The following is a 23,972-nucleotide window of genomic DNA, read 5'->3' as shown; positions in this document are numbered from 1 at the left end:
GATGATTCTCTGCTTGTTCTGTAATTCTTTGAACAAAATTATCAGTTTTTTAAGAAGCTTTGTAAGAACGATTTGTTAAGTAGAAGCCATATTCCTTCATTAAAATATCCAATTGATATGGGATAAAAAGCCAGGCGATATTCAACGGCTCCAAAGGCTTAGTACATACATCCCTTTTGTCAATCATTAATGATTTTTTAATAAAACTAATAAGTTTCTTGCTATGGCCGCCTCTTTGCTTCCTTACATTGGTCCGAAAATTCGCGAGGATTTCAGATGCAAGATTTCTTCATTTCACACTTTGTATAAATATTTGAAGTTGCGTGTTGATTCCACCACATTTAAAGGAACACAGCCTTTCCTCCTTGGTTTTTCCAATAAAACTCTACCTACTACGTCCTAAATACTTTTTAAAGATCAAAAAATATTTAAGAGTTTTTATTTTCCGTCTTTCTCCTCCATTTCTGTGTAGTGCAATTTAAATAACGGACATGAGACAGTCTTATTATTCCGTTTATTTGTTGGTATCATTTTGACATCTAATAGTTCACTTTTTTCCTTGATTTATATATCAAAAGAGCGCTTTGATTGTTATAAAACTTGATTTTTGAGGCTCCAAAATGGCTGACATCAACAATAATGACGTCATCACCTTCAATTATGATGCAGTTTATGACGTTTGTGGAAACGCTCTATTACTGCAGCTAATTTATAGCCATTAACCATTTCTCCCTTTATACATTGTGTATAAAAACGAACGTCATGTGTTGAGCGAAATCCAACCCTTGAGTATTATAGGAAAAGTGTCGTAAATATATTATGTACTTACAAACAATGATAGTTACTGTCAAGGATACAATTATCTTTTATTGATTGGCGAAAAATAACAATAAAATGTGTACAACATGAATGGCTTTCCTGCTTTTAAAGGAAGAAAATGAATTGTCATAATTATGATTCATCAATGATTTATTTTGTCATATAGGAAACAACAAAGCAGTTATTATTGAGTGAGTTGTCGGGGCTTGTTTTTAAGTACTCACATAACATAATTGAATTGTACTATCATGTATCTCAAAGAGCGTTTCATGTGACGTCACTATTGTTAGCCTCAACCATTTTTGGGCCTAAAAAACTAAGAACATACAACATTGATATTAAGAAAAATAGTCAACTATTGGATGTCAAAATCGGAGCAATAAAAAAAAGAACTTTTACATTCACACTCTCTCAAAAATATTTCCCCCTTTTGCCTAGTTTGATTATATGTATATGACCCTAAAATAAATATATAAAAACTAAGTTAAAACATCGTTATACAATCTTATTTCCATAGTATAAACAATAAACTAACTATTACAATGGAAATAATAAAATATCTCCCGTGAATTAATTATGCTACTTTTCTCGTTTCTAATTGATCTATAGCAAAATGTACAAATCTAGCCATTTGTAGGAATTTTCTGTAGATGTTGCTGTAATACGCAAAATAAGGTATAATTTTTTTCCCAAAAAAAATTAATTAATTTTTGAAATTTGTAGGGAAAAAGTAATTTTTTTGTGAACATCGGTAGATTAGTGAATTTTTATTCCCAAAAATTTGAATTTTTTTTCGAAAAAAATTTAATATTTTAAATTTTTTCCCAATATATCAATTATTTTTTTCCAAAAATATTCCAAAAAATAAGCCCTTCCCCCTCCCAAAACAGAAGAGAATTCATTCCATAATTTGATGTATATTGTTTTTAGAAAGCATAACAAACTAAATATAATTATAATTTTTAATGCATTAATGTTATTTTAAAAATAAAGGGGTTTTCTCTTTATAGGAGTAATTTATTTCCTGCTAAACATTTTAATGAAAAAGATCCTAAAACTTACTTATGAGTATTGAACAAAATCCTATATTTATTTAATAAGTTGAGCAAAAAATTTTTTTCTCTTTTCTAATGAACCTAATTTCCGGAAGTTGTAATTGTAATAAATGTTAATTTTACAACGAATTACTCACTTTCTACTTCCTATTATATATTATATAGAATGAATAAATTAAGATTGCTGAATATTTTAACTTGCCTGCAATGTACATGAAATGCAATCAAAAATATATAGTATTACATCTGTCAGGGAAACAAAAATTAAAGCAAATTCCATTACAATTAAAAAAAAAGATACGTTTATTGGTTTATTTAGGCTCATTGCAACGGAAATCTGAGAGGTATTGTGATACCCCCGCCCCCCACCACGCCCCTAGATATCCCATTCCGCAAAAAGTAGAAAATCAGTTGGAATGTATGTAATATTATTTGGAAAAAAATCACAGTTGTGGTTCAAAATTTAGAATATTTATTCACTGGGGGAAAAAAATGCAATGTATTTTATGCCTAAAAATTTCTTCAAAAAAGAAGGGTTATAAAAAAAAAAAGTATATTCCACAAAAAAAAAATCAACAGAATTTTTAAAAGTGTATAATTCCACCGAATTAAAATGCTAGGGACTTGCCTTTGGAACTTATTTTAACATCTTAATTTCTCTGTAGTCCTTTGCTTCTTGTTCCAGCCTCAATTTAAGTTTCTCACTGAGCCTCTCCGTATTCTTAGTTTTCGACAGTTTTAGCGACGAGTATATAATCTAATTAGTAAGTCAGATAAATTCAAATACATAACTCTATTTTTGAAGAACACCAACCAAGAAAATTGGCTTGATTATGATATCATCTAAATATAATAAACATTTTTATCACCCCCTCCCCTGCACCCTCCTCCCTGTTCATCTGTTTATGAATCGATTCCGATAACCCTGCTTCAATCTTGAATAAAGCTAATATTGAATTTTAATGAAGTATTGCTTAGTCAGGATTGGATCTGTAGAGATTTGGTTTTTGAGATTAATCTTGGTCATGACACCTCTTTTTTTTTTATGTACAATAATATAAAAGTGTCAAATCAGGGGTGTCCGCAGGGGGTGGGCTATAGGGGTTATAGCCCCCTTCCCAATAACTAAGGCATTTTTGCTTGTACCCAGAAAATGTTGTATTTGAAATTTAATTTTTCAATTTTTTTGTGAGCAGCTGTGGATTTAAAAAATTTGTTTTACAAAAAATTTAATTTTTTCTGGAAAAAAAATCCAAAAACCAAGCCCCCCTCCTAAACCATAATCCTGTGGACTCCCCCTACAAACAGTTTGTATATCCCCGGAACCAATGAATAGTTCAGACCTTTTCGAACATTGTTGTATTCAATTTGTTTTTGTGTTAATTTATTTTTTTCGAAATAAAAACACCAAATAGATTTTCCGTTTGTATGTTGAATGAAGTTTTTCCTAAGATACTTTTGTCTTCCACACTTTTTCCCTTCATTCGTTCCTTTTAGGGATAAGAGGACTCAAGAGTTGCTCTCTACTCTTTGATTCCTTTAACAAACAACCTTTCCCTCCCCAATAAAACAATCTTGATAAATAAAGATAACTCTTTGAAATATTTTCTCTAATCCTTGACTATAACGTTACTTTGAATACAACAACCAAATAAAAAAAGAACAAACAACATCTCGATTTTCAAGAAAATTTTACGAACCCACTTCACAAATGATAACTTAACAACATCCACGAATATGATGTATGTATATTCAATGTACTTTTGTACTCGTACATATTATACATAATAATAAGTATTTCGAATAGCTAGATAAGGATTTATGATGATGGGAACAATAAAGAAGTAAGGGTGGTCATTCCCATATACCTACACTCTATAGTAGACTGTTCCGTTTCTGGATTCATACTTTTTTTCTCCACACAAATTCCTTTTCTGAAAGAAACAATCAAATCCTGACTTTGGCACTGTGTGAGGCCTCTCAGATCATTTTTGGCATAGTACAGGCCCAGGGGCATACACAATATTATTTTTTTTGAGGGGAAGGGTTTAATGTTTTGAAAAGTTTAATCTTAAAATTTTTGGGTCGGCCCTGAATTTGTCCAAATGACCTTTTATTAGGAAAATATATTTCCGCCAGCATTTCAATTATTTTTTGAAGAAAATGATCATTTTAACGTGTTAACGACAAAATTATGAAGCCCCTCTATCCTACCCCCATGCAAACGCCTCTGAGGCTTATGTGGTTCTTGTTTTTAAAGTCTTTTTTGAACTCAGAGTAGAATTAAGGATCGACATCCGAGTGATTCTTTTGTATGTCCTTGCTAGATACGAAGCGGGATTTATATTTATTTCCATACTTTCGTAGCTACTACGAGTAGCTAGTCTAATGAAAAATCATGATAGCAAAGCTACTACTCTCCTCTCAAACATTTTTCAAATAAGATTTGTTCTTTTAGTAAAGTTCCATCATTCGAAACATTCTGGTGCTTCCTTCAGCATCCTTTATTTTCGATCTATATATTGTGAACAAGTTGCAATTTATTTAATTACACATTAGTCATTCTAATTACCAATTATTCTTTGATACCATCAATTCATCTATATATGTTCCAATTACATGGTTATTATGTATTTATAAGTAGAAAAATTGTGGACATTTGAACTTTATAATGTGCCACATAATACTTGTATTTTAGTCATTTGTATTAAAATAGCCAAAAATGACACCATGATTATATCATCGATCATCCATGAAATTTCAAGACCCAAAGGAAAGGATGGGGGTTTTCGATTGATCCATTTCCAATCCTGACTTGACCCTAAATTTGTTAAAAAAGTGAAAAGAACGTTGATCCTATACCGAAGTTGAATTTCCGATGTAAGATTAACATCTTATTTATGGAGTATGTATAATTAAATGGAGCATGGAAAAATAAAATACCAGATATCTAGAGGCGTCCGCAGTATTATATTTTTGGAAAGGCTTGGTTTTTGATTTTTTCGGAAAAAATTTCAAAAACTCAAATATTTTTTCAAACAAGAAAATATTTTAAAATTAAATTTTTGATATTAAATTTATAGACAAAAAATTCCCTTGATCTACAGCTGTTCACAAAAAAACTAAACTTTTTAGAATTTTTTTTTAAATTTCGAACATGATAAAATTTTTCAAAAATCTATAGTTTTCACAGAAAGAAATATTTTTGGAAAAAAAAATTTCAAAAATTAAAAAAATTCTATCCAGCTCTCTCTTTACAGACACGCTTGATATGCCTCAGGAATTTCTCGAAGGTGTAAAACCCCGAGATATTACGGGATTTCCAAATACATGCATCTTCAACGGTTTTCTTATTATTACCATAATTTTTATTGTATTATCTAGATAATTATTTGATATCAAAAGTTTCATTCTACGTGACAAGATAGAGACGAGTGACGACAACGACACATGAATGAATACAATACATGATAATGTGACAAAGAGGTAATAAAATCAAATACGTTTTAAACAAATGTAAATGAAAAAAGAAACAAGACTCGCATCTGTATGTTGATGTTGATTTAAAAAATCAAATCAAATGATTGGTAGTACTTTTAATTAGAGTATATGTGCAGAAGGAAGTTTTCAGTTCATTGAATCAAAATATGTCCCTATGTGACTAATTGATTGTATGGTACATATACATCAGTCATAAAGTTTAATAGACTAGGCCAAGATTAACATTGAATAAAAAGTTCTACTACTCAATGCATTCTCATGGCGTCCACAGATTAAAGATCACGACAGAATTTTTAGGTTTGTAAAAAATAATTGGAAAACAGGACTGATTAAAAAAAAGATAATTTGATCAAATTTAGGGCCGAGGTAAAATTTTTATTTAAAACTGACCCCCTATATATTTCTGCGGACTTTTCTTAATAAACCAAGAGACTTTACATAGACCAGGAATATCCGATATTTTTTTCGCAATAGGACAAATTATAATTTTTTTTTCAAATTTTGAAAAGTTGTCTAAATTTTGAATGAAAATTCACATCAATACTCGGTTTAATACGGATCTGATCAGTGCTGCTTTGCCTACGTTAGATATTTTCATTGTACGGTCCTTTTGATAAAATTCACCATTTACATGCAAAAAGAAATACATGTGAATTTTTAACACCCACAATCTAAAAAAAATCCGCTTTAAACAAGATTTAAATTACTGAAACTTTTTGGTGTATTACTTCGAAAACAAAAATTGATAATTTGACTCATAAAATGAAAATATATGTACGTATACATAAATATAAGTTGAGCAATAGGGATCGAGCAACAACCGGTCCAGAGGATCAAGTTCCCCATTTAGTAGGAAAAAAATGTGTGTTCTTTGAAACTATAGTTACTGGCTCCCCACTTCATAAACAGTGCGTGAAGCCTAGATTAGCAGTGGGACCCAAAAAAACATTAAGGAGCCTACGAGCCCAAGATTGGGCATTCCTACTTTCAAAATACAAAAAAACATTTATTTTAAATATTACCTTTAATATCAATTAAGTACCATTTAACTTTTTATACGATAGAATGTTATCTGAATCAAAACTAGGTATAAGTATTGCTGTGTTTGTTCTTATGCACTCAATCCAGTCTTAGGACTGATCCTATCGGTCTTTTTAACTAGTCCTTAAGACTGTTTGTACTCGAACGGATTAAACAAAGAAGAAATAAAATTCAGTGGGGTATCATGGACTTAACTTGATAAGTTTATAGAACTGAACTAGACCGGGACGAGACTGAAACGGAAGGGACTGCAATCTTCAGTTCTAAATAAAGAGGGACACAGTTCTAGCAATAAGGAACTATCGTATTCATCAATGTTTGTCAATATCTATACATAATATATTATTATGTATAGATATAATAATATAATTGAATGAAAAGGTTCTTAGAAATCGTAAAATGAATACAAATGTAAGTTCTACACACTCCCACGTATTGAGACATTCGTTAAGTAATAATAATACCAAGGTCCATACCACCGCGACTACTACCAAAGACAATATTGTACTACGTACTCCATTATTTCCCATCGTTGTCTTATGTTAATAGGAACAATAAATATTCATTTATTGTTCTATTCAAAGTTTCGTTCTTTCCTTCCTTCCTTCTTTCTATAGAAGGTTAATATTATGATTATTACCATTATGATTCAGTCAGGGACCAATATCTTTATTACAACGACATACAACTCCGGAGGCCACTAGTTAATCATTCATAAGGCAATAATATTCATATTACTCAACTCTTTCACCTGGTTCTCTTCTAATAATCCTAATAAAAATTCCATAGTTTTTATTACAAATACGAGCACCAGACCATTAGTTTCTGGTTTCAGAAAACGTTTTTCATTCGTAAAAAAACTAATAATGAAAAAAAATTCTAAAAATTAGTGTTTTTTTTGTTTGTTTTTGGTGCCCGTACTCAAATTGGTATGGGTTATTTTGATACTCTTTTGACTTAAAATATATAAAAATGCCGTTAAGGGCGTTTAGGGGATGCATTTATAGGAACAACCGGAGGATTTTTGTTTGGTTGCAGTTCAGTCCTAAAACCTATAAAGTTCTGTCTCTGATGACGCCATTCGATTTTATTTCTTCTTATTTTAATCAGTTCTAGCATTGACAGTCTCAAGAACTAATTGGACCGATCCTATGACTAGATTGAATAAATAAGAACTAACACAACACTAGAAGGATTGAAAAACTTGATGATATTTTTTTTTATTAAAGATGATTTTCATTCCTGTTTTTTTGTTGAATCAATATTTATATATATTTTTTTTTTTAAACTTTGTCAAACTTAATTAATTTTGTCTATTTGTAAATTAAAAAAAAAATCATTCCAAATGACAAAAGAAAAAAATTATAAATATTACCTTGATAAAAAAAGGAAGAAATCGACTAAGATTTTGGGTCCCCTCCCTCTTTAAAGAAAAATCTTATTCACAATCCTACCAACAAAAAATTCCTAAACTTTGTCGAATATCGCTTAACCTTTTTCAACCTTCTGAACATATCTGTGTAATTTCATTCAAGTTTATTAATACTTACCTTGCATACAAAATCGTATTAAAAAATGTGTTAAACATATTTTTGACTTCTTGAATGCGTGTAAAAATATATTTTATAGATTAACAAATATTGGTTAGAAAATATAAAAATCATATTTTTGCGAAAAATGGCAGCAAAAAAGTGAATTATAGTTTCAAAAAATGTCAATATTTAATTTATGTGGTGTACACAATAAAAATAATATTATTTTTTTCCTCCTTCACATAAATGTTTTTAAATCTTAAAATAGTTTCTACTAACTATGCCCAAATATATATTCAAAAATGGCAAATATGATTGAATAAACATTTTATGTATATCGTATTAGAATATGCGTGGGAGACCTTAAAATGATTTAGTTCTCAAGTATTTTTAACCTCTGATCTTTTCTTAGTAAAAAAAAGGAAGAAAAAAATAGAAGTTGGATCCATTAGTAAAAATAAGATTTCTTGAAGTTTCAAATAGTTCTGTATATTACAACATTACTACTCTATGCAGAATATGAAACTAAATATTTTTCCGTCATTTTTTATTTAATAATTTATATTTGTAGCCTGTCAACACAAATACAAGCTTGTATGATTATATTTTTCTTCAAAAGTGAATCTGTATTACATTGGTATTCTGAGTGCAGTTATATTGTACTTAAGTTGATAAGTTATTTTGATAGATACTTACGAAATTCAACATAAAGTTCATAAATATTCCCTGAACAGTTATAGAAAAATGATTATATTTAAAGAGGTTATATTGGAGCTAAACAAAGTTTTTAATATAGAATAAATGCATTAAATTATAGCCAATACTCTTGGATATTTCAATCCATCCCAGAAATTTACCAAAATAAGTCTATTAAATTATGGGGTGTTTCTTTGCTCATATTTAAAATGTAAAACAATAAGTTGGGGTTTTTTATTGCCCTTATTTGCGTCTAATATCGTTTTTGGGTTGACGTACCGCAAATAGGAAATTATTCGTCTACTATTTTTCTCTAATTGTATTCAACAAAGGATGTCATGGAACAAGATACAAGGTAGATAAGTCTAAAAAACCCATCAGCTTACAACATGTAAGATCATAATTTTAATTCAAATAGAAAACAGTCATAGAATGGAATTTCATGTTGAACAAAAAAAAAAAAAAAAGGATTTTGTGTATGTAAATAAAATTCTTTGAACCAAAACCAAATCATAGGTAGCCTTAATAATAACAATACCTAAAAAAAATTGGTATCCACTTTCCATCTCATTTGTGTTTCATAATAGAATTCTTTTTTGTCAAATGAAAACCGCGAAATCGTATTGGGATAAGAGAAGATGATTGTTCAAAAAGAACAATGGGGAGTTGATATGGAATGTGGACGTCAAGGGATTGTAAGGTTTGACACGTTTTACGTGCATGGGTCCTTTTATTCCCTACTACATAACAAATTTATGACGTTTAACCCTCTTCCCCGGATTTTAATAAGTTTTTATATTGTAATAACAAGTATATCCTGTGTAACATAAATATGAGTAGAACATTACTCACTACCCTGGGGATCATAAAAATTCATGCTTATATAATAGTTGTGTTACCTACAATACAATATGACTTAATGAAGACAAAAATTATGACCGGAAAGCAAAAATAGTTTAATCAAATTAAAATTTGGTATAACGTATATTTTATGACAACTATATCCGGATTTCCACAATATGAACAAAGGGATTGTAACGCATATGAAAAATATATACATATAATAATTTGTAACTAATAATCAATTTGTGTTTAGACCAATCATTATCATAGAGGTGGGTACCTTATACCTTATAATGCAAGTCCTTCCCCATTGTTGCAAGTCCTTCAATATTAGTATTTTAACGTTTTTATCTATATGTTGTGAACAAGTTTCGATGTCTATACATGTTACAACTTGTATAAGCAATTTTTTCATCTTAAAATCCAACATTTAATTACAACATCATTCATTCTAATTACCTACTATTAATTCAACCTATCGTTTCATTTTGATCTATTAAAATTACAGGGCTGTTATGTATTTATGATTAATATAGCTGTGTTGGCATTGGCACTTTATGATGCCCCACAAAATACTTATATTTTAGTCCTTTGTGTTAAAATAGTCAAAATTTAGATGACTAATATATCGACCATCTATGAAATATTTAATTATTGCATAATTCTCCAACCTCAAGCACTGTAAATCCTTCATTTAAAATGAGGCATCTCAATTTTCGGTTGCAACTTGTACACAATATATATAATTTAAACAGTTTTTTTACTGTTAGAGAAACACTTTTGAAAAAATGCTTAAATCCTAATATTATTTACGAAAAAAGACCAAAAATAGTACGCGCATACGTGGTATAGGAATACTTTATTTATCATTTTTGTATAAAAAATAAGTTTTTTTTGGTACAAAATATAAGTTAACTTTTAAAAGATGGTTTATATATCTACAATAGTTATTATTAATGAGATTCTCTCATTTCACAAATTTTAGATATGAATTCTATTTTTTTCAATTACAACTTCCAAATAAGGCGCAAACTTTTTTTTTTTTCCATTATTTATCAAGAGGAACATTTTTGAAGTATGTAAATAGATTTATTAACTAGTCAATAGTCATACAATGTATGACTATTTCTGAATTTCTGCAATACTTGTGATAATTTAATGGTTTTTAAAAAATATAAATAAAAAAAACATTACGAATGATATTTTGCGATTAATAATTAATTTACATTTCCACCCATACCTATAATAAAATATAAAATTCAAATAACCACTCGCATAAGAAACAAAACTGTCATTGTATATTTTGAAGAAAATACTAACCGCAATTTGTTGGGATGGGTAAAAAACGTACAAACAATAAAAAATAATAGGGTTTCAATAAGCTGTTTTTGCATTTACTAAGCCTTTATGGAATTTTTTCCCCCTTCCATTCTCAGTCATCCATTCTCTAACGGTTCTTATTTAAATCTCACTTACTTCGAACATGGATGATCTTCGTCAACACAAAAACAATCTTGTGCAAAAATAAAGAAAATGAGAAAATATACCCAAATCCTTTTATAAAACTTCATGAATAAAAACATGGCAATATTTACAAATCTATAAATATTGGTCAATTTCATGCTTTATATTCAAATTTCTGGAATGGGTTGGGATTTCCAGAACCAAGGATGTCACTCATAACTTTATAATATCCCTAGATTCCCCCCTAAAATCCCAAGAATCAACACTAAAATTCCAAGAAAATAATTATAGTTTACAGAATATCAATATAATTTGACTCTCACCTTGAATCAGTTATGGGTAGCTCCATTATATTTCAAACAATTTTATTCCCACTACAATGAAAATTTATTTCAACTACACTGTTGCATAGAATGTCATTAAATATGACTACCTAAAAAAATAATTTTAAAATTGGCCAACCAGTTAGTGAGATATGGCCCTTTTTAAAATCTTAATCACTAGATGGCGTTCACATTTTGAAAAACTTTAATCACTAATTTTAGAGGTCATACTTATGATAAATGTATGATTTTGTTATCAAATTATATGTTTTTGGGGAAAGTGGCTTGAATCTATAATCAGTGTAAAACTAAAGGAAAACAATTATTTTCAATATTCTTTGGGGCCCAATTTGAGGATGAAGGATAGCAAAAAAAATTGAAATAGTTTTGATTTCTTCGAGAGTTCCATATTCTACTAAAAAAATGAATTTAGGTTAGTTGCTTCCTTCAACTTTAATTTGACCATACAAATTTAATTTTAATTTATCATAAAAACATTGAGAATCACTGTCACTTAGTTTTACACTGATTATACCATCAAACTCAAGCTCATCACCCTCATATCATAATTTGACACCAAAATCATATTTCTTTATCTTTAATAATATCCGCTGATAAGTGTATAAATCTTTTTATGCTTCTTAAGCCTATCTTTGCACAGTTCAAGCATATAATCTTGTGCATGTTTTATTATTATGGATGTAGGAGACTGTCAGTTTCTACATCGTCATTTTTATGAGGTTATTTTATTGTAGTTAAAATCAAAGAAAATGAGAAAGAGTTGAATAAGACTAAACGAGTACTAAACTTTTTACGCTTTAGATAAACACAATTTGAATATATAATTAATATAAACAAACGAAATTAATCAATTATTGTTGCATGTATAAATTCAAAAGATTTCCACAGTTGACATAAATAACGTAACGTCAATAAGCCAAGATCTTGTTATAAATCCCAAGGATTGGCATCTCTGCTCAGGACTATTAGATGTAGCTAATAACCTTTCTGTAAAATATGATACTTTATTTAGCTCTGATATGACCGTTCAACTATAATCTTTGATATTATTTACCTTCAATTGTGACAATGAATCCAAGGCTATTGTAGTGAGCTTTATTAAATGAATTAATTTGTTTTTTATTTATTTAGAAAACAAATTTCGAATATATCTTTCTTCAAAAAAAAAAAATATTTAGAATCCTTTTTTTTTACCGAATAAAATAGACAAATTTAAAATAAATCTGGATTGAACTACATCAAATGGCTTTAAGAATAAAAATAGACTTAATAACTGCATTAAATACTACTGGATGCAAAGGATCACAATGATGATTGCATTAAATCAAAATATGATATACTAAAAATAAATAAAAATGGCAAGATTTGTACAATTTGATCAATTAGAGACAAGAAAAGATGGCTAATTAGAGAAAACTGTATAATTATTTCAATAGTAATAGTGGATTTTTATCTACAATATAGAAATAAGATTGTATAACGATGTCATAAAATATTTTTAATATATTTTAGGGTCATATATATAATAAAACAAGGCAAATATGCAATAACATTTATATTAACAGTAAGGTTTATGTCATTTTATTTGTGGGTCCTAGTTTGCCATACCTTGTTATAAAACTTAGCTGTTTAGTCTCCCAAAATGGACGACATCAAAATTGCGACGTCACGTTAAAACGCACTATTGTCTTTCAAAAAGTAGTGGGCCAATGGTTTTTTGCTTCTTCCCTGTTGAAAGGCGTTCGCAAGAGCATTTTTTTTTTTGAGGGAGGTTAGGCTTAGTTTTTTGAATCTTTTTTTAAGAAAATCCAAAAATTAAAATTTGAAAATTAATTTTTTTGGCAAAAAAATTCCAAAATCCATACCTATTCTCTCAAAAATTAAATTTAAAATATTAAATTTTTGAAAAAATAATTTCAAAAATTTACAACTGCTAACAAAACATTAAGTTTTTTGGAAAAAAAAAATCAAAAAGCCGTAGCTTCTATCAAAAGATTAAGTTTTTTGGATATTTTTTCTCAAAAATCCATAATTATTCTCGAGAAGGTCCCACAATCTCTCCAACCCTTCCCTGCGGACGTCCTTACTGTTCCAGCCCCTATGGATTAATTAGAATAATTTATTAATATAAATGGAAAATATTTAATTAGTTCTATAGTTATTTTTGAGACAAATGATCTATATTTGTTCTTTATGTTGACGGGGTACATATGTACATAATTCAATTTTATGAAGAAAAAATTTCCAGACTCTTTTAGAAGGCATTGAAGATGTATCAAATACTGCAACGTAATTGTAATAAAACATACATTATATTGATGAACAAACCATCATTCGTGCCATAAAATTTAAATTAAAAACGCGTCAAATTACGTGAGGAGATATTATTTTATATGATTCACCACTAATGAAAATTACCACATCATAATAATAAGTACAACTAATAATAATATATTATATCCTGTGTCCTCTGAGAACATTCTCAGATCCACCTTGTCGTCGTTAATGTAAAACTTGAATTTTTTGGGTATTCAATGAGAGAGAAAGATCCCTTTAGGTAGTATAAACAACCCATTTTTTATACACGCACATACTCCCATCTGTTATTTAGTAAAAAAAATCCTCTATAGAATTCGGCAAAATAACAAATACCTTCTTGATATTCAACTTATCATAATGCCATATTGTGTAATTGACGTGTGTGGATCATTCGGATTAAATGAGTCAAATGGGATCGGAGGGAGGGAGGAAGTGAGAGTCAAGTTTACTCAATGTTATTCCAAATATTCAGATTAAGAGAGGATCGTATTCTTATCCATGTGTTTATGAATCATAATCCTTGAATATGAATTATGGATTGTGATGTCATGTGAACCACAGCCACGTGTCTGTACATATTATTCAAATGAAATATCCTTTTGATTCTGTGGAAAGGCCCTAAGACATTAATGTATTTATTTTGAAAAATTAATCATAAATCCTTAGGGTTACATTTGAAAATATTATTTATGAAGTATTTTTTTTAAATTATACGCAGTGAATTTTTTTGACAGCTTTGCGTCTTGTTTTGATTTTGATTTTTCAAAGTCTTGCTCCTTGAATTGCCGGTTTTAAAGTAGGACATTGTTACAGTTGCCCTAGGTCCGACGCATTTCCGTAATAAAAAATAAATCCGGGGTCCAAGGGATAGACGGTTTCAGAATATTATGAAGTGCTCCGTCGTGCAGCTAACAATTTTCAATCTTCTACATAAATCATATGGGCTCGGGGCCTATGTAAGCAATCTCCTTCTATGACAACTCTGGTCAATATTCGTTTTATGGGAAGGAGCTCTGAGGGAACATTCCTTAGGCCCTACCCTTCATTCAAGAAATATTATAAGGGTATTGTACATTGTAAATTATCATCGGGAAAAATTTCAAAAATACAGAAATGTCAATGGGGAAAAATCAAGAGTGTATTTTATTCTTAAAAAAAGTAATAAATAAAGTCATTCAATTATTATAAAATGTCATCTCGATAATAAAACAAGGATCCATCATATTTTAAAACTAACTCTGATCCGTCAAGTGGAGATGAAACTAAGATTTTCTGGATCATAATATCCATTATTATGAAATTTTTCTTTCTTCATGTCCTCTTTATAATTTATAAAACAAAAATAATTACATTTATGATAATTACATATAATAAGGCAAATATTATTAGTAATATTATTATCTACTTAATTGTGGAACCCTTCGAAATAATTGTCATCAAACATCTATTATCTTCTTTTTTTTTTTAACGAGGTGGGGATACCTACGAGTTAGTTTAATATTATTTTGAAGTTAAAAATCATAATTGTTCAGGCAACTTACAGTATGTAAGTACAATTCTAGTCCGGTAATATAGTGATACGGGGCTACAGACGTTTTTAAAAAGGCAAAAAATAAATTCACCCCTCCCCAATTTCTGAGTTAACAAAAAATTGTAGTTTATAACACAAAGCAAGAATGAAAATGATATTTTATTATGTGGTTACCTCTATTGTATCTCGCAGCCTTTCCTCCGAAAAGAAACAGAAAAAAGGCCCAAAATCATTGCGTAATAGATTGCCAATTCTTCCAAACTATGGAATTACCATCCCATAATTGTTCAAAATTGTTCAAAGCTCAATAACAGTTCATTCGAATTCAAACAATCAATGTTAAGAACACTCATTGGAGACAGACGCATCTACAGCTGAGAAGAAAATACATAGTCAATGTTTGTTTTAGTGTATTATTGCGTCTTCTAGTTTCTAAGTTAGTCCCCTACCCTACGGGCGCCCCTGTAAGTTAATGTTAATAAGGCATGAGCAAAACAAAAAAATGTATTATATGCAACAGTCTGTAGCCTGTTGCTCAAACTTATTGATTTTCAAAAATAGTGCAAGCTGAAAATAATTTTCACAGTGCCTCCTACAGAGTGTACCCCAAAAATTGGATTAGCCATTAAATATGATTATATTCCCGTTATGTTTTATTACGAAATTTTATTATGTAACCAAGCGGCATTTGAAACTAAAATAAACTAGTTTTGTTTTATCCTATGTCTCTAAATATAAAAATATCGGTGTAACGTGTGTGCGATTTCTTCAGGTACCGTTCGCATCTCCATTCGTACTGCCAACAAAATCAAGAAAGTCTATTAAGGAGCGCCCCCTCCTATTATACCAAAAAGATATAGCAGACTTCTGGCCTGCCACGTTGTGACCTTCCTCGACCTTGCAGCTCAGAGCGTCTTAGAGAAGAATGGTGCTTCAGCTTTCATCTAAATAAGGATTCGCTCTAATCAGCCGTCATGACAGCGTGGTACGACATGGCCAAGACCTTCATTGTTTAGAGCTGCCAATCTGTTCGCCGACGTGTGAAGGCTGATATTGCTTCTGAAGGAGGACACATTGAATAAAAAAATATAGTATTTTAAACATGGAAAATGAGTTAGGATTCCATGTGTCTAGAATTTAATGAACTAAACATATCAGAATTGAGTTGTCTCTTCTTAATTCCATAAAAATAATTTAGTCATGCCACTCTTAGTTTTGAGTCTTGAGTCTGTATGTAAGTAACATATACCTAAATTTTATATTAAACAGGATTGTCATTCAGGAAGTAGGTGTATTTGCCGCTTGACAGTGCTATTTTGTCTTTGCTTACAAACTAGTATAATACACTCATGTCCTATGCCATTTAACAAAATTTATATTTTCCGTTGACTAAGTTTCAAAGATGCTCACTCTTGTGCAGGAAAAGGTACTAAAGTATTGGTATCGTGGCAGCACAACTATGTACTTTATTAGAAAATCCTGATGACAGTTTACAATTGGTAAACTTGATTTGTGTTTAGTGCATATCATTGTGATTACAACAATTAAGTACTTAAAATTTATTCGTGGCTAATTTAATGCTATATAACATGTTAATATATGAATACATAATATTTTATATCAAATATTAACACAATATACTCATGCAGTCATTAAAACACGGATGGCCTAGAGCGAATTAAATACATTTATAAGCCTACATAGGTAGTTGGTAGGAGCAATATAATGATTTCATGGTAGGAATATGAATACTTGAATAAAGACATTTCTTTAATAATGGATTCTATGTACAACTTAAAATTATAAAGGTGATGAAGATATCTTGCGTATTTTGTTATAAACCCGTCCTCTTTTCTTGAGTGTTCGAGGACTTTTTTTTTTGTACATTTAAGATATCTCCGGTTTTTTTGTGGGTTAAGTGGATTTTTTGGAGTGTTGAAATTTAAGACTATTTCTTCATATATTTTTTGAAGAAGAAATAATCAAATATAAGCTCGCCATTAATGTATGTTTATCATTATCACTAAGAGTGCACAGTTGCTAGCTTTCATAATTGGGAGGGGGAGTGAGGCTTAGCCCCAAAAGATTTTACACTGTTACATAATTACTTATATAAATATATTTAGTATATTTAGTAAAACAGGATCTCGAGGGGAGAGAAACTAGTACATACTTTACTATACAAATCAAAAACAAAGCCGGACTCGTTAGAAGCCCAATTATCGGAATGATAACACTTTAAATCGTTTAACGAGAAACAATTGAAGGGTATTGATGCCAACCGCTGTGGTAATTCCAGCTCCAATAACGTATATTAAATTGTTGCTTTGTTCAATGAGCTCCAAGTTGGTTTTCGGTAATTACTGAGGGATTCAACTTGGTTGATGTAATTACTGCCTTGTCTTGCGTTTTTTTCTGGCAAAGTTTCGATACTACTTTTCATAGGGTGTCTGGTGATACTGTCGGGTTTACTTCAAAAACAATAAGTGTTCCAAAAGGGCTTTTAAAAGCTTGAATGTTCCTGTATTTATTAATGATATAGGTTTTAAAAAACTCAAGAAAAAACAAAACAAGATCCAAAATAAATAAGAACAATGAAATATTAACATCCTCCCCCTAAACCCCTAAAAATGTCACTGATGGAGCCACGTGTTGTTCTCTTTTTTAGAAATCTAAATATGGTCATCTTAAAGTAAAATTATTTCTCGTGTTTGTTCTATAAATGAATTAATTATTTATAAAGTCAGCCGACAAGGGATTAAAAATTTCATCTAATTCTTTATAGTCCAATTTGACAGATTTGTGTTGTCCTCCCGCGTTCGTCTATTAACTTATTGACTCTATAAATACGAATCTAGATGTATATATACAGCGATGAAATCTTAATATCGGTATAACCGTGTTCTAATATTATATTAGACAACCATTTGATTTGTGGTAGAAATGCTTCTTGAATCTTCAACCCTCCCGTATGATTATTCTTCAGTGGAAGTTATAAATTTCCTTTTTATTTTTGTGTTTCAACAGAAGGTGGCGCAATTTATGACACTGAATAATAAATTACTGAATAAGTACAATAAAAACTTTTCATTACCAGGTTGTATAGTAATTAGTGATGAGGTGGATCTACAATAATAATATTGCTCTACGGAAAGAGCTTTAATAATGATTACCTACCTGAGCTAGTGATTAACAATATTTTAATTAAGCAGTAAGCAAGGAAAGAGTAAAATACAATTAGGTAAATCCCTTCCTGTAGTAGTGTAGACTGTAGAGCAACTTAGTATCTGTGGCCCGTCAACACAAAAGTAAGCTAAAATGGTTTTCTCAAAATGGAGTGTACATTACAATTGTATTCTTCAACACCTTATCGTCAATTTCTATCTTCGAATTATTCTTATTCAACATGTGGGAGAACCCGCAAATTGCACTCAAAATAGCCAAAATGAATGGCTCCAAATCCCAATAAAAGAATGAGAAATTGATTTTTTTTTTTTTAAATTTAAAATGCCATATTATATTTATGCCTCTTAAATCCAATAAAAGTTTTAAACTATATTTAAAACTCTTGGATATCTTACTTTATCCCACAAATTTGAATATAAAGCCAATAAGGGATATCAAAGAAATATTGGCCTTTACATATTGCAACATAAAACAAAACGAAGCCATGTTTAGGGCCTAGCAAAGATTGGATATTTAGGATGAACAACAGTCCTCTTTTAGCGAGAGGTGTTCTTTTTTTTACCTTCTGCTTGGGAACATTATTATTAATTCATTAAAGGTCCCGTTATATGAGTATTGTCAATTTTCTACATATATAATTTCTTTAAAAAACAAGAAGTGTCTTGAGTAAAATTCATCAAATGTCTCTACGAATGTATTAATGTCTTAATCCCTATATTCAGGGCATATCAGTCGGGGAATTAGATTTATTGTATGTAAAATTAGTTATATTTTGTGCAAAAGACAGGAGTTGTCTTCAAAATTTAAAATACGTAACTACAAAAAAGTCTTTATTAGTGAAAGGATGTCGAAAATATGTCCTTTTTATTAATAAAAGTAAAAAAATATGTCTTATTTTCTTACACAACAGTATATGATATAATTTCAACCATATTTAAAAGTTTTTTACACATCAAACCCTCTCAAAAAAAAACACCAACAAAAAACACCTAGGAATGACTCAGCATGATGTTAATGATAGACAGAGATATTTGGATTAAATCAAATTAATAGGTACTTAAATCCATACAAAATTACTAGATTTTTTTTTTTGATTGGTTAGAGACGAGAAAAGTAGAATAATTAATTAACTAAAACTGTCATATCCTTGCAAATTTAACAGTTAACTAATTGGATATATTATGTAAATAAGATTATATAAAGATATAATAACATACATTTAAGGGTCTTATATATAGTTAATTAGACATTAGATAAATAGATTTTTGATAGATAATTAAGGTTTATGTTTCTTAAATTATATTTGCGGATCCCATTTAACATTCAGATATATGACAGTAATTCAACATTTTCTTAAATTTTAATAGGTTTTTATTCTTGTAAATTTTATTTTTTAGACCCCGAAAAAATGCCTGACATGGAAAATTCTGATGTTACATTAAAAGTCTCAATATGTATGTTCCTAGCGACCTACAGATATGCTAGTTGTGAAAAATGGGATATTAGTCGCAAACCAAATTTTAAAAGAATAAGTCTAAGTCTATGTACGTTCAACATTTTTATTTGACGAAAAATCAATATAAATATAGATATATATCATTATATAATATGACGTGTATTGAATAAAACGTCTCAACTCTTTCATTTACAAAGAATACTATTTAATATATTGCTTAAAAAAAACACTGACAAAACATATATATAATAAAGAAATTACGAAAGAGTTGACGCTTAGATCATTTATGTAATATTCGGCCACAGTAAGTTATTTTAACTCACAGATACTATTCTAATGACTTACATTGGAAGCTAAAGTATTAAAGCTTGTGAAATATTAAGTGGGTATTGCAACAAATATTAAGAAACAGAATGGATTTAAAAAAAAATAAATATCAGGATCCATTTAAAAAATTCATATTCATATAAATATATTTTTTTGTTTTTTCTTGTCGCAAAATTCGTGTGTACTTGTTGGCCAAATGATCTCTTAGTAAATTAATATTATTAATTGAATAAGTAGGAATGAAATAATAAATTAAATATATAAAGACGAATAATATTTTTAAAAAAAAAAACAACTAGAGATTCGTTCCGATACATCCCAAAGAAAATAATGTTCTAGTGACTTTTCTTGGACTTTTTTAGGAGGCTTCCGACACGCCTCTGCCTCTTCTCGTAGTCGTAGACGTTCTTGTATCTTTTGACGAAGTAATGCAAGTGTTCTTGGACTTGCTCCAGTTCCAGGTCGTACATGTCTTCCGGTTAATGCTCTTGGGGCTCTTTTATGTCGTGGTTCTTCATCTGGAGAAGAGGCTGGGGATGATGCAGGTTCGGGATAGGATGATGGAGGGGTTATGTCGGTAGGTCGATTTGTGACTGGGCTACTTGTGGCGGATGAGGGGGATGAAGGGGTGCTGAGGAGAGAACTGAGGTTGAAACTTGTGGACTTGATCTTTTGTCGAGCCTGAAATGAATAGAAGATGATTTGTTGAGCATAATTCATATAATTATATAATGATTGATGGTTAATATCTCACCTCTGGTGAAGTATATGCTCCAAAAGGAGTTGGAGTCGAGTCTCCTAGAGTATTGTTATTAATATTGACTTTTTTGTTAAGGATTTTATGTTCCTCTTCCTCGCTGGATCGTCGAATATTTTGAATTAATTGAGCATAATAACCATAGTAAAGTAGGGGATTCGTTTTGAATATATCACTATTCATGAGTGCTGCAAGTTGAAGAAATCTCCCTGCACGAACGGATGGATCCTCTTCTTCTTCACTCAGGATACATGGAGACTCAGGATGCTTTCTTTTGCGAGAACTGAGTGGAGTAGTATGATGAAGATGGTGTAGATGTGCCGCTGCATTGGAGGTCGTGGGAGAAGAGGATGGGAACTTCCTATGGAGGATGTCATCCAATCTTCGTCTCTTCACTTTTTCTTCTTTTTGTTCGTGATGTATGCGGCCGCCCCCGCCGGACGAGAGGTCCTGAGGTGAGTGTTGACCAGAAGAAGAGGAGGAATGGCCTTTGGATGTAAGATCCATTGGGGAAATAGATCGTGGATCAGATGAAGACCCTCCACTGTCTTCACTCCTTCTTCGTTTAACAATCCTTTTTCCTAGATTCTGCGCTGACGCACCACTGCCGGCAAGACCTGTTGCGCTCATGAGGAAGGGCTCTTTTCCTTTATCGACGACGACGCCCGAATTCTCTGTCGCACGGTCCTGCATCTTGCTGGCTTCTTTATTTAATAACGAATTATGATAATATATTCAAGCCTCAAAAAATACACTCAAGTAGAAGGGGGACCTGGAAATAAATTAAACAGAAGGGGAACTTATTTATACTGTTGATGAAGAAAAGTTCGACACAACCCATACGATAAATGAACTACGACTGATTTCCTAAGGAAATCAGCATTAAGAAGTTTGATAATAAGGCAACAAAAAAGGAAAAAGAAAAAGGAGAAACAACAAAGTCCAGTTGATCTATTGGATACGATTATTATTTATTATGCATATTGTTCATTACTTATAAATAAAATATTAAATATGTCATGCAGAAGTTACCATTACCAAAAAAAATGAGACCAATAATTTTAAATGCAAAATTTAGAGTCTTTGTAATAAGGATAATATAATTACTTAATATTTTTTAGATGGTCCATATATTAAAGGTAGAATTTGTGAATATTTAAATGAAAATTAATAAGTAATTATGTAAACATATTCAATTTCAAATGACCACTACCACATAAATATATAATCAATACTTAATTTTATTCAATAAAAATGAAATAATAGCCAGGGTGTACCTCAGCTATTTCAGTGCCCTAAACAAAACGGATGGCGTGGGGTCCAAATCCCAATCTCAGTAGGGATAAGGATATTAATTAATAACTTTTGAATAATAATAAAATTACTACTAAGGTTTTTTCCTCATTCTCTTGAAATGACTCCTTTTAAAAAACAATATGTTCTAAATTTATTTTTCCAATCAAGTGCCAGGCCTAGACAAAGTGTGCAACTGCAGTCGCCTAATGCCAGCCCAGATAATATGATCAATTAATACCATGGGTAATTTACATGAATGATGTTGTAGCAATTAAATAAGGCGTTATGAGAAATTAGTAATTGTAACTTGTAGTCTACTTATCCAAGTTACAACTTGTACAAAATTGATACTTGTACACAAAGTATATACATAATCGGATATTTGAGTAAAAAATCGCAGAATAAGTCACCAACTCACTAAAAGGAAATGAATTTGCAAAATAAAAATAAATTATGTAAAAAAAAAGACATTAAAATAATAATTAAAATATTTTAATGTCAAACAAATTATTCTACAATAAAAAAAGTACATTAATTTCGCCCTAGAACCAACCAAGCAACCAATACCATTAAACTCTCCCAAAAAAGGAAAAGAGTTTAAAAATTCATGGGTGATGTTTATTACCATTCATATCCGGTAAAAAACAAGACAAAAAAAACATGACTGCTTAGTAAGTTAAGTTTCAAGATCCTTTTATAATTATTTATTAAAGGGGTAATAGAACATCTTGAAATATAATCTACAATATATTTATAAATGTATTTTTATTTAGTTATTATATCAAAATATATTCCAATTTCCGGGAAAAGGCATGCGATTAAAAACGTAACGTCAAAAAAAAAAGAAACTTGTTGAAATCCTAAACTAATTTTTTTAAATTATTATAAAAAAGGGAAATAAAAATATGGGAAATGACGGAAAAGTAGTGATGGCTTGATTTGAACAAATATAAATGTATGAACAAACTTACAATAATAGTAATTCTTTAAATTCCTTGGGATGATGGACTGCCGATGAATTATTTCAAGAATGGTTATTTGATCTTAAAGGGTCATATGACATAATACTAGGGATTGATGATGTATTTTCACTGAACTGTTTTCACACTACTTATTTTCCTTGGATCGAAGTAGAGATCCTTGCTTCTCAGATTCTCAACTCTTAATGTAAAACGAATAACAAGGATTTGAAAAACAAGGTTGTTGTTTCTCTTTCTTTTTTTTCTCAGGGAGGGTGAGACTGAGTTAGTAAGTGAGTGAGGGAGGGAGTGGGGGTAAAAAGGGGTAGATGAACTGCAAGGGAAGGGAAAATATATTTTACATACATTACTTAGTGCAATTGCACTCTCTTTTATGTTTTTGTTGCATTCTTCCTTTTTATGACAAGCAAACAAGCAAGCAGTGGTTCGATCGCACGCCCGAAGGAATCAATCAGAAGAATACGTACAAAAAATAATAGAATTGTTTCGCATCGTAATCAAGGGCCAACCGACCGCAGTATATGATACAAAATAATAACATGGAAATTCCTTTAGTAATAATATTTTGTTAAAAGAAAAGAGGATAGTTAATGCAACCCACAAAACCTTTACTTTATAATATGTTACTTATTTTGAAATATTTTGAAATATTTTAATTTGATATAATACTACGTTTCTACTTTTGTATACCAAGGGGGACAAATCATATTTATTCTCCCTAAGATTATTCATACATTTTGAAGTATATTTTCCTTAATTATCAATTTCTAGTTTGTAGGGGTCCTAGTAAGATGTCAAAATAGGTCCCTTAAGTATTTCTTGGGT

At 30.1% G+C, this 23,972-nt stretch overlaps 1 protein-coding gene across 2 annotated transcripts; it reads right to left on the bottom strand.

The window, feature by feature from the left end:
* Positions 1-19,876: 19,876 nt before the first annotated feature.
* On the bottom strand, positions 19,877-23,340 carry LOC121120517 (uncharacterized). 2 transcript variants are annotated; one of them, XM_040715400.2, is made up of 3 exons: positions 23,139-23,340; positions 20,869-21,643; positions 19,877-20,795 (listed from the first exon to the last, which is right to left on the bottom strand). In XM_040715400.2, exons 2-3 carry the CDS (start codon positions 21,562-21,564, stop codon positions 20,394-20,396), a joined length of 1,098 nt encoding a protein of 365 aa, XP_040571334.1. In that variant the 5' UTR covers positions 21,565-21,643; positions 23,139-23,340; the 3' UTR covers positions 19,877-20,393. The 2 variants fall into 2 exon arrangements, with proteins under 2 accessions (XP_040571334.1, XP_071745527.1); XM_071889426.1 differs by lacking the exon at positions 23,139-23,340 and adding an exon at positions 21,715-21,755.
* Positions 23,341-23,972: the final 632 nt, after the last annotated feature.

Source organism: Lepeophtheirus salmonis, chromosome 6 (assembly GCF_016086655.4).
Source record: "Lepeophtheirus salmonis chromosome 6, UVic_Lsal_1.4, whole genome shotgun sequence".
Taxonomy (NCBI): Eukaryota; Metazoa; Arthropoda; class Copepoda; order Siphonostomatoida; family Caligidae; genus Lepeophtheirus; species Lepeophtheirus salmonis.
This window is presented reverse-complemented; position numbering and strand designations above follow the sequence as displayed.